The following is a 12,554-nucleotide window of genomic DNA, read 5'->3' as shown; positions in this document are numbered from 1 at the left end:
AATTGCTTAGGCCTGTGAGTAGCTCACAAGTCCCTTGACTCATGTCTTATCACCATTTTCTCTATGGGCCTCCCCTTCTGCTCCTTCCTGCTTAGGACCTCCCATAGCCTAACCTGTCCCTCTTGGCAGGGAGTTAATACGGTCATAAACTCAAGCAGTTACAGTTTCGCTTTTCCATGGAACACATGGACTTTGGGGATCACAATGTGTTTAGCTGGAAAACTGAAGTGCTACACCTTAACACAAATCTTATGCTACAGATTTACACAGCTGAGCAAATATGTCAATTTCACTTTTTACATTTAAAGGGCCCGAGGTCACAATCATTTTGACGTCACATTAAGATTATTTTAAAAAGAGTGGCTCAAGTGTTAGGACCAGTTTAAGAAAATTGGCAACCTAATAATCTGAAAAAGGCGTATGCTATAAATATGCCAAAACTGAACAAAAATCGCCACCTATTACCCCTTATAATATATTTCACCAAATATTTTTATTATACTACCAACCTAATCAAAACCACATCTAAAACCAATACCGCCAACCTTAAAAGGTGAAAAAGCTAGTTCATAGCAATGTAAGGCCGCACAGACTGGCATTAAGTTTTAATCATCACTGGCATAAAAAACACCCAACTGCAATAATGTGCTGTTGGAACTAACAAAAGAAAATTGGCTGCGTGTCTTAGCTATAAGACACATAGTCAATTTTATTTTGTAAGTTCCCCGAGTACATCGTTGCAGTTGGGTGTTTTTTATGCCAGTAAAGATTACAACTTCAAGCCAGCCTAAGTGAAGCCTTACATTAGTATGAACTGGTTTTTTCATCCTTTTACAACTGGTGGTATTGGTTTTATATGTAGTTTTGTTTAGGTTGATAATCAGTTATACAAATTTGGTGAAAAATATTATAAGGGGCAGTAGGTGGTCATTTTTGGTTTGTCAAATGGTAGGATACCATGTAAATACACACATACACTTTCTTTGTGTGTGTGCTACAGATGTTCAACATGATATTACAATATCCTGTACCAAAAATATTACGGCAGGAAAATACACTGCCTCGTATATTTTCACACAGTAGGTTGAAGGACTGACCCTTCTCAATGGAATGACCTGCTTAATTAGTAACAGTAAAAGCAATATTTTCTATCGATTTATAAACCAGATTAAGTGATGATATAAAACTGAAACAAGCTAAAAAATGGCTTCTGTATTCTTCTTTTCATGTTTATTTTGGAAGTATTGAGAAAGCTCTACAGTCAGCCAGAGATTCCTCATCAAAAACTCATGCACATGTTAAGAAAGCGCAAAGACTTGTATGTCATTGGCTTTTTAACATCATGTTGTCCATCAACCTAGTGCATTCTCTTTTTCATACATTGATTGCTATTAGCACATGAAACATAACAGCAGAAATTTATAACCATCCGCAGCAGCACAATGTGGAGAGAATTCAGCAATGGGGTACCTTCAAGGCTTGTGTTATGTTACTGTACCATGCTGATACAAGCCCCTAATATGCACAAGGACTGACTGTGCTACAAAATGCATTAAAGCTAAAAGTTAAATAGCAAAATCCACCCATACTGAAAGCATTGCAATACGGAGACGTTCTGGACACACTTTATTGACAACCATTATTACTAAGAAAAACAGGAAGTAAAATACAACACGATGGCAAAATGACCACTGCCACTCTTTTTTGCCAATGGATTTATGATTGTAAATTGGGTAAACGAGTTCTCTCATACCCAAAACTGATTCAAAGTGATACCCCTCCTTAAAAATGAAAATCAACTCATTTTTGACTAGACTACGTTGACTTGGGAACTTAATAAGGTATCGGGTTACATTTGGTGAGGGTACTGGAAGCCAATAGTAACAGGTGGGAGAGAGAAAAAGGGGAAAAAAATGGATAAAGTGCGTAGCTTGCTGGGCAGACTGGATGGGCCGTTTGGTCTTCTTCTGCCGTCATTTCTATGTTTCTATATGTTTCTATATATTGTAATCTAAAATGGATCTGTTTTTCATTCCTGCCACTGCCTAACATGGCACAATTTGTTATGCATTTCTATGGCTTGATATTGTTTTATAATGTTTTTTTAACCTTGTCTTTTTCTACTAAGTTCAATTAACAATATGAAACTGGATGCAAATAACAGAATGCAAAACTAAGGGAGAAGAATATAAAGGATGAACAACTAATCTGAACTCAAGGGAAACATGCTGTGTGATATGGATAAGCTATTTATGCTGAAGTACCTCTTTCAACAAACTTAGCCGCTCTTAGGCTTTTTGTAAGATAGAGCCAAGTGAAACGCAATAACTTATAAAACCCAATAATTTTGTTTTACAAAGATTAAGAAATGAGAGAGCTAAGCATGCTGTTGAGCTTGACCAGCTGCAAGTCACCACAGGAGACTAGAAACGAGCTGTTCCTGGGTATTAAGTTCCTGGGTATTAAGACTTTTGGATTCAAAAGTCTTCTGGGATCCAACTATTCCTAATGAAAAAGAAGAATTTCAAATCCCAAGATACTTTGGGGTAGGAGAGGAGAAAAAGATACCATGGCCGAAGCATGGTCTCCTTAGCTGACCATCTAATGGGAAGCTACTCTCTTCCATCACCATTAAGAAAAGACCATGGAGGAAAAAATGAGAATCATAGACACTAGTGTCTATTCATACTGGTATTTTATAAATAACACGGTCAGAAAGACCCAGTTTTCAGTGTCTAATATATCCATAGGTACCTGTGTAACCAATCCTGTGGTCTCAATTTAGTGAGCAAAGAGCATGGCTACAGAGTGTTTTGCAAAGAAACTTAACTTGCCCACAGCAATCAAAGTCATACAATGGGCTACAATACTTCAAACAAACAAACAAACAAACATACAATCCCAATAACCTCTTGCACTGTAGGCATTTTGTGACTCAACAAGAAAGATGAAAAATAATTTCTCCTAATCTTCCACTTTTGGCTTCAAATAAAAGCAGTAACTTCATGAATCGCTGAAAAAAAAAACCCATTTCATTTGATTTCTTTCTTGAAAGTAGTAACGGCATATACATTCCAATGTTCACTTTTTCTTCTCCAAAAAATACTCCAAAAAGGTGGAGGAACTGGTTGATAGTCAAATAATTCTTTAACTGACTGGGTAGTTTTTCTTTCCAAGTAGTTTCTTCTTGATCCTTTGAACTTCCAGCTCAGTTGAGGCAAGGCTAGGATCTGGCAACATGAGCCTTCATTTGCAACTACCAGGAATTTTCAGCTATTTTATATCCTTTCCTCCCCTCCCACATGACTAGTATGGTCATAACAGCGACAATTCTAGGCTGGGAGTCATGCATCAAGGCTCCTTCTGGAACTCTGCAAGCATGTGTCTCAATCTGGCCACTAGGTGTCACCCTTAAGGAATGAGCGCAACTCCCTCCCTGGCTAGGTATTTCTCTTTCGATGCCTGGTTGGAATGTAAGAAAACTAATGTGAAAAAAACACACCATGGCATCATCGGCTTTGCAGCGTTCTGTTCCATTATTGCGGCTTGGGTTTAATACTGCAGCTTTATTTTAAAGGTGAAAATACAGTTTCGCAATTTGGGGGGAGGAAGATGGGGGGAAGAAGGAAAACAATAAAGTACAGTACATGATTGTTCAGTTCTATGCAATATGTCCCAACAATGTAGGCATTATCATGCCAAAGGTGAAACCGTCTTATTGCTATCGATAAATGTTCAAGATCTGGGCAGATTAGGTGGCTAAATGGATTGGCAGAGAAATATAAAGCCAGTTCAAATATGAAGTTTCTTGTTGAAAAATCTCTGGCACACATACTCGTGGGTATTAGAAGTACTCACGGATCTTTACCCACAGGTATAAAGTATGTACATTGTGAAACGTCCCCAAAGGGGGAACAATCTTCAAAAGGCATTTTTACTTAAGTAAAACGTGCATTTATTTGCCTGAAATAAAACTCTTTGAAAATTGTTCTTTAAATGTCGCTCCCAGACGGCAGAGTGAGCCGAGGAAATGGAACATCTGTTCCCAAGCTCCACACAGCACACTCACATTTAGCTTTTCGGCAAACTGATGGGGCCATGATGAAGACGCTTGCACTGTTGATGTCTGGGGCCACACAAAAAAAAGAGCTACTCCCAAGCAAGCAAAATCTAAAAGATCTCAAAGCAATAGAACATGACACAACCCACAAAACACAAAGCAGACGAATGAAAGATGAGGCTACTTCAGGCGCACGTATATAAATTGCCCCTAAACGCCTCTGGTAAACTTACTGACTATATCAGCTACAGAACAGTTAAACAGTGGAGATTTTGTAGGATTCGCCTGTGCGGTCAATTTTTGATGAGATCTTGTTTGAAACGTTTTAGGTTTGGTTTGCTTGGGACGCTTTTGAATTTGTTATTGTGCCCTTTGCTTTTCCTCACAGCCGCTCTTTATTGGTGTTTTGATGTCTGATGGAGAGTGGACGGCCTCCATTTGCACTGCACAGTTGCACATTAATTACCAAACAGGTCTGGCAGTGCAGTCTGCCTCTTAAGGGCACCGACCTGTAAAGCCTGGCGGTCCCAGTGTGAGTCTTCTGCCGATTTACTGCATGACCTTGAGCGAGGACACTGATATGGTGACAGAAAAATCCTGTAACAGTCACTTTGAGGACCGCATTAAATGTGACTGTAAATCTGGGTGGCTGTACAGTGCAATCCTCACGTGACTTTCCCTTATAACAAGTTTGAAATGTATTCTTTTAGAGCTCCAAACATGTATTCAATTGATTTTGTAACCCAAATGGAATTTGTTTTAAACCCACCTGGGGAGAGTTACAGGAGAACTGTTTGGGGACTGGCTCTTTATAAACTGGATAGGAGAGCTCTGGCCATGCTTACAGAGCATTCTTGTGCACTCTCCCATTTAAGAATGGCAGCTGATATTATAGAAACATGATTTGAGGCAAGCTCTATCATAATAGCAGCCCTTCAGTGCCATTATTTTGTAAACTTTTGTCCTATCATGGATTAGTAGTTCAGGTTGTGTTAATTAGGTACAGGCACCACCAGTCCTGGGATTCATGGCATCTTATTTTCCTAGCTTCACCGTTTCTTATTTTTTAACTCAGGCAGCCCATCTAGGTCTTAAGAACATAAGAACATAAGAAAATGCCATACTGGGTCAGACCAAGGGTCCATCGAGCCCAGCATCCTGTTTCCAACAGTGGCCAATCCAGGCCATAAGAACCTGGCAATTACCCAAAAACTAAGTCTATTCCATGTAACCATTGCTAATGGCAGTGGCTATTCTCTAAGTGAACTTAATAGCAGGTAATGGGAATTTATCCCTGCTTTTGTGTTTGCCTCCAAGACTGGTCATTTCCAATGACAGTCCTTGGCTGTGAAGCACAAACTTTGGCCCCTTTTTGGTGCAACTTATGGTGCATAACAGGCCCAACCTTGGTCAGCCCAAGGACTGGGAGACAAGTCTAGGAAATGCATCTGGGTCTCCTGTGCGGCGGTGCTGCTGCTGGGCTACAGGGCAAACACCCCAGGCATTCTTAACAAGCATAATTTGTGCATTGTTTCCTTCCTTTTTTTTTAGCTATGCTCTCTAGAAGAACGTGCATTCTCTGCACCTATTTGTGCGCGTGGCAGAGCAGGAACAAAATAGTGCCCACACAGTTACGAATATGCATATGCGCTATTTTCCTCCCCCGATCTAACACGTCCCTGGGAACCCCTCTCTCCAATGTAGCTAAAAGTTTGTGTGTCATGGCGGCTGCGCACACTCTCAGCCGCATTTTGGAGGGTGATTTTCAGTCAGGACATTTTACCCGCATAAATATGGATTTAGCCAGATAAATGGCTTTGAAAATTACCCTCTAAAGGAAAAAAAAATCATTCTCCAGAGGAATCTCTGCCATTGGAAGTGCAGCAGTAACTGCTCCTCCAAATGAAGCGGATTCCAGTCTCTTGGTTCAGAATGTTTCTCTGACAAATTCTATTTAAAGACACAGTAAATATTCTGTGAACTCTGCTCACATTTAATAATAGATTATTTTAATATAGGCATCTGATAGTAGAGAGGAGAGATGAACCTCAAATCGCTTTGGGTAATGGCTCACACCTAAAATCTTTGAGACTCTTCCCAAACCCCCCACCCAAAAAAAAAAAAATCATGTTTTTTTTTTTTGGTTAGAACAAGAATATGCAAAATAGCCTGGCTCTTGGATCAAATGCATATTCATCTCTCTTGTGAAGATTCATTGTAAACAGCCTGCAAAATCAGATCCATGTGTGTGGTCTCAATCACTGAGATGGCTCCATCGTGGTAGGAATGGGTAAGGAAAAGGAACTTACAAGAACTTCAAACATGTACATTGCCTCAAGAAATGAAAATGAAACCCAAAGGCAAAAGGGATTGAATGTCTGTGGTTTTGTAATTACTAACATAACTCTGTACAGATTGTACGAACAGAAGATTGTCTTTGCTTTAACCTCTCCTGTGCGTGTGCATGTGTAATATATATATATTTATTTATTTGATTTATATACACACGGCACAGAGAGAAAAAGTGATATGCACATCATCAAAATACAAACATACAAAATATAAATCTACATCAAAATGTCAAATCTGTAATCATAATGCGGGCATCGAAAATATTTCAAAGCATGACAACTATTAAAATTTCCTGGAAAGGGGAAGGGGTACAGCAATCAAAAGTTATTGTATTTGGAACAGCGGTGGATATAATCAGTTGAACATAGAGTGCCCAAATAGTTTGATCATCAACCAAGAATGGGCAGTTTTTCTGAGTATTTGAGAAGATGACCTTTTGTGGTCCAATTCTCTTGAAAAACTGAAGTATTTGGGAAGAAAGGTTGATTGATAGGATGACTTGTGTTAGTATTGGGTTTTATTTGAAGTTTGTTGGGTAGCAGTTCAATAACTGAATAAAGCTTGGGATGCTAATTACTATTAGTCTGTTATTAGAAGAATGCTATGTATTTAAACCTTTAGATTGGCTTAGGATGTGATGATGTATTTTGAATATATAGACATTAGCTGGAGTGCTGAACGTGGTATGGAGTATTTGCCTTGCTCTCCCCGAGATAACGTTATGTTTGATTAATGGTAAGATTTTTATTTCATTTTCATGTATATTTTAAAATATGTATAGTGTTTCATTTTCAACAGAAATATGTAAGAGATCCCATGAGGAAGCTTAGTGCAGGCAGAAACAGGTTGGGTTGAGTTACCTGCTTTTAGCATTGAAATTATGGAACAACCATGAAGAAAAAACTACGTTCCGTTTATGAATCAAACACGTCTTGGAACTGGTATTTCCTATAAAAGATTATGGAGTGGCAGGAATTGTGTTCGTTCTTTGGGACTAAGAGGAAGATTGTGGGTTCTCTTTAGGGTAGTGTTGTGGCTTTGTAACATGTATAATATTAATACTGTTGTTGAACACTGAAATTTGATGTTGCATGTATTATGATTAAAGATTTATCTGATGTACATGATTTATATTTTTATATTGTAAAACATTTATGCATATCATTTTTACTCTGTGGTATAGTTGTGAGAATACAGATTTAGCCAGATTTTTTTTTAGTTTTGTCTCTCTCTGTGTATATAAAATTAGACAGTTTTATTAAATAAGCTACAGATCGCAAATCCAAAAAAGAAGAGAAAAATAAAATAACACGAGTAGAGCTGAATTTTGCATTGATGGGTCAAATAGCACCAGGCACTGATGCCCATGGGGCTTTAACATGTAATAAGCATTTGCTCAAACTTGTGCAATACGGATTCTGACAACAGTTTACAAACGTGAAAAAGAAGAAACATTTATGACAAGAAGTGCTGTTACAAGCACTCATCTATTCCCCCTTCTCTTCTTCATATAACTTAAAATAAAGTACACTCTCTCTCTCTCGCTATGGTGACCACAGCACCATGTTATAAGGACTCTTGTCAAGTCCCATATATTCTACAAAATTTCTACTGCATTCTGGGACTAGTAATGCTGCATTATCCTACTGAAGTATACAGAACTACCTAAGTACCAGAATGAAATAAGAGTTGCAATAAAATAACCCCAGCACAACAAAATGAACCAGGCTTATGACACTTGCCCTCAATGACTTCCAACGTACAATATCTTTTGAGAGTGTAAGTCTTAGATTTTCAGCTTCACCCCAGTGCATGTTGGTATGTGTAACTCTGATACCCTATTTAAACAACAGCACAACAGCAAACCTGACGCTCTTGATTTTGGCAGAAGGCACCGGGTTCGAAGTATGGTTCCTGGTATGATTCTCTTAATCTTGCCGCTTTCTTGGGCACCATCAACACAGCCCAGCACAATGATGGCAGTGGAATGTGTCCCCTCTGAGAAAACCATAATTTGGTTGCTACTGTGCTCAGAAACGCAACATCCTGGCATAGAAGGGCTTCGGATTACTTAGGCGCAAGGGGCGCTTCAACAGCTAAGCCTTTAATTGTTGATGCTGGCTGCTGTGTAAAGATAAATTTAAAACAAACAAAAAAAAAATCTCTCGATTTATAAATAACCATCATTTCTGGGAAATGAAACTGAATTACAATGCTGTAAGTCACACAGTTCAAGATTATCCTCACATACGTGGGGGCTAGAGGCCTGGATTATCAAGCAGAGTGGTTTTAAAATATATGTGTACAGTTTCTGCTGATTAATACTGTTTCTTTGCCCTCTATGGGCCAGAATCCATCCTACCACATATCATGTCAACAGATTTGTAACAGACTGGTCTGTATGTCCACAGTGACATGCACTGTCCAAGGCAGGCACAAAGAATCCTGAAGCAGGACACCGGGCATAACTGTTTAGACCAAACCTCCTTGGCAAGTGATCTCCTAGCCTTGCACTGAAGTCTCAAGATGCTATAAAGTCCGAATAGCCACTGGATACAGCAAAGACATATGTTCTGCTCCTTTGATGGGTAATTTCCGGCTGGCGTAGTAGTGGATGATCTCTGGCACACTATCGAATGGCGGGCTGTTCTGTCCCAGCACATATTTGTTTTCTTTGGTTCGGGAGAGTTTCATATGCATGAAGCCTTGGTTGCTCCTATTTTGGGGTAAGGAGGAGAGAAGAGAAGAAAGAAAATTTACTAAGTTGCCATCTCATGTAAACGTCGTCAATGTCACAGACTAAGCCAAAGAGAGAGAGGATGCAACGTTGCATGATGAAGAAATCTGAAGGCTATCACTGGTCAAGATAATATAGTGGATTTTGTTCGTTTCCTCTTTGAAAATATTTGATCACAGAGGAAACATATGCTTCTATTTTCTGCTTTGTGGAGATAAACCTCTAAAATTTTAATTTTGTTTGTTGTTTATTGTCCCTGGTCAAGCTTCTCTCCCAACTGGTTCTGATCAGGGAGATTCCATAAGTAACCACCAACATATTTCATCTGTTTCCCTCCCCCTTCCCCTTCTTTACACAGCAGCCACTGCACTTGGGAACTGCTTCCAGTGCTGTTCTTTGGCTGTTCACTAGAGGTCACTGTAAGAGAAGTGTTTGTTTCCTCCATTCTCCCACACTGATAAAACCAAACTATTCGAAGTAGCTTCCTCAGCCATGCAACATTCTCTGCTGTGGAAAATGAGTCAGCAAGGAAAACGGGAAGATCTCCACTCAGACACTCACGATTAAATATCTCACCACATCATACAGAGGGGATAATCTCCATGATGCAAAGCTAGGATGAAAACGCCATTTATTTTATTGATCTTAATTAAAAGAAAACCTGCAGGAGTTAAGCAACCCTCCTAAACTATAGTAATTTATGAAAAATTTGATTTAGCCCTTTCATTACTCCAGAGATTACATATTATACTTTACTAGGAACTGATGCTATCGTAACATTATAACCTACCGGGCAAAGTCACAGAAGTAAAACATCAAAAAGGATGGAAAGGAATTTGAAATGAAGGAGTCAATGGTCTAAATAAATCCAAGTTCCACTTGATTTCTTGGCTGTTTGGAAGTTGTTTTTTTTTTTTTCTATTTTTGTACGTGAATTTAGTGTGTGTCCTTTCAACAAGAAGCCTGGCGACTGAGCTTACTTTCTGCCAATGGAGATAATTTCCAGACCACTTGTGATCAGAAGACACAAGAAACTGTGAAAACAGTCTTTGTAACCACGTGCGGTTAAACAATATGCAAAGCTCAGAGGCTCTATAAAATGACTATATCATCTAAAACAGGAAAGCAAATTAGGAAAGAGAGTAACACTGGAAGAACGATAGCAGTCATCAGAAAGAAGGGAAATTCTACAGTTTGATCAGACTGAACCCTGATCACACGCCAGCATTTCCTGACATTTTTATTCTTTCCTGCTGTTCAAACCGTGATGCCATTCAAAAGTCCCCTTGGCACTACTGACAACATCAACTGGGCTTTCCATATATAGCACTTCTGATTTCTAATTAATGAATTATCCTGGGCTTTTTGCTTGTGGGCTCCAACATTAGTTTGTGGTAAAGGCCTCACAATTCCCATCAGCAGATGCAGCAAGACGCTGACGTGCAGTAAAAGTGAATTGCTTCAGACCACAGCCAAAGCACTAAAGAGCACGCGAGGAGAGAGCCAGGGATCTAGGGAGCAAAGCCCTTTGCCACGTTTGCGTTTCCTGGGTGCTGTTAACTTAATCTGTGAGGGGCACGCCCTGCCATGAAGTGCATATCATCACTACTGTCATTTGTATGGCACTACCCGGTGTGCCCAGTGCTGTACAGAGACCCAAGACACGGTCCCAGCTCCTCGGTGCCCGCGATCTAGACAATCAAGACAGACAGACAAGATACATGGACAAAAAAACAAATTACAGGCTTTGAGTTACACAGTGAGGCCATGATGGGGAAAAAAAAAATCAGGTGGGTTATAATAAAGATGGGATTCACTGAGGAAAGGGGCAAATTTAACTAAATAAAGCTGCAAGGAGGGAGAGCTCTTAGGAGCTTATATGAGAAAAACAGTTACTGGCGTAGGTGGTAGGGACTCTCCATCTTACCCAAAGAGCTACCTCAATCAGGGCAAACTCTGCGATTGTCATTGTGATTTTTCATCTGACTGCTAATATTTTCTGTTTTATTCAACAGATAAAACAAAAAAACAAAAAAAAGAGGAAAGGAATTACAGTAACCAACAAGTGTTCTGTAAATGCTAGGGACAGCGGCTCACACGCTACACACAAACATGAGCTCCCATGGAGTCCACCGGTACACACTGGACCTGCAGTGCCATTTCCTCTTGCCAAGTCTTTAGCGGCTAAGGTCATCAGCAGCGTCGCACCCAAGAGACACGGCTCTTAAGTGAAAGCAGACCCTGCAGCGGCTTCTTCACCCTAGCGATCAGCAAATGGACTCGGGCGGGAAGTGGTCAAAAGGTCAGGCCTGCTCAGAGCTGTGGCTTGCAGCCCACAGAGATACAGAGACTTGAGATGAACAGGGCTATTACAGACACGACTGGGTGCTCTTTATAGGCATTTCTCTTCTAGGGGAGACTATAGCTACGCTAGTCTGCCATTTCATGGCTCTCAGTACCATTAAATAGATCCCCACCAAGGACATGGGAAATCTGCCTAGAGAACGTTCCTTAAAAATATAAACCTTTGTCAGAGCTGTCTGCAGAAATTCTGTGTTTATATATATATATATATAAAAAAATTTTTTAATGATAATTATGGCAATTATGTTATAGCTGCACCCTCCTGCTGTATTCGTTACCCGCTCATCTCATGAGACACTGAACATTTTTGGAAACCTTTTGTAAAAGTTACAGAACATTTCTGCTGCTGGGAAAATGTGTTCAGGATTTTTATTCCAGTCATTTTCTGGGGCTCTGCTTAGGGGTCGAAGCTTATTTAGGAACCCTGTGCCTTAGCAGCATCACACACTGCCCTAAGGGAAAAAAAAAAGGAGATGTTTAATTAAATAATTTTCACATTTCACTAAAAGTGCACATTTTGAGGCCAATTTTCAAAGGGTTTTAGGATTTGAGCTTTAACTAGGGCAGAAAGCAGAGTTTCCTTACCTGTTAACAGGTGTTCTCCTAGGACAGCAGGATGTTAGTCCTCACGCATGGGTGAAATCATCAGATACAGCCCAGCACGGAAAACGTTTGTCATAGTTTCTAGAAACTTTGACCAACACACCGAGCATGCCCAGCATGCCACCATCCACGCGGGGGTCCCTCTTCAATCTTATAGCACAGAATTTGCAAAACAAAAAATAACAAAACGAAAGAACTCAGCTCCGTGGAGTGGCGAGTGAGTTTCGTGAGGACTAACATCCTGCTGTCCTAGGAGAACAACTGTTACAGGTCAGCAACTTTGCTTTCTCCTAGGACAAGCAGGATGGTAGTCCTCACACATGGGTGAATACATAGCCACAGGCTGCTCCCAAACCCAAGAATGCCAGCATGTAACCGGCGCCAACGTCTACAACAACCAGTGCTGCTATAAGACCGGGATACAGCCTGAACCGAAAC

General features: G+C 40.0%; 1 protein-coding gene across 1 annotated transcript in view; it reads right to left on the bottom strand.

Moving 5' to 3' along the window:
* Positions 1-1,609: 1,609 nt before the first annotated feature.
* Positions 1,610-12,554, bottom strand: part of LOC115075401 (SH2 domain-containing adapter protein B-like) — a 328,971-nt gene continuing 318,026 nt past the window's right edge. Inside the window, 1 exon segment of the mRNA XM_029575746.1 lies at positions 1,610-9,128. Coding sequence (XP_029431606.1) covers positions 8,942-9,128 — 187 coding nt within the window. The 3' untranslated portion in view covers positions 1,610-8,941.

The sequence above is a fragment of the Rhinatrema bivittatum genome, chromosome 13 (assembly GCF_901001135.1).
Source record: "Rhinatrema bivittatum chromosome 13, aRhiBiv1.1, whole genome shotgun sequence".
NCBI lineage: Eukaryota > Metazoa > Chordata > Amphibia > Gymnophiona > Rhinatrematidae > Rhinatrema > Rhinatrema bivittatum.
This window is presented reverse-complemented; position numbering and strand designations above follow the sequence as displayed.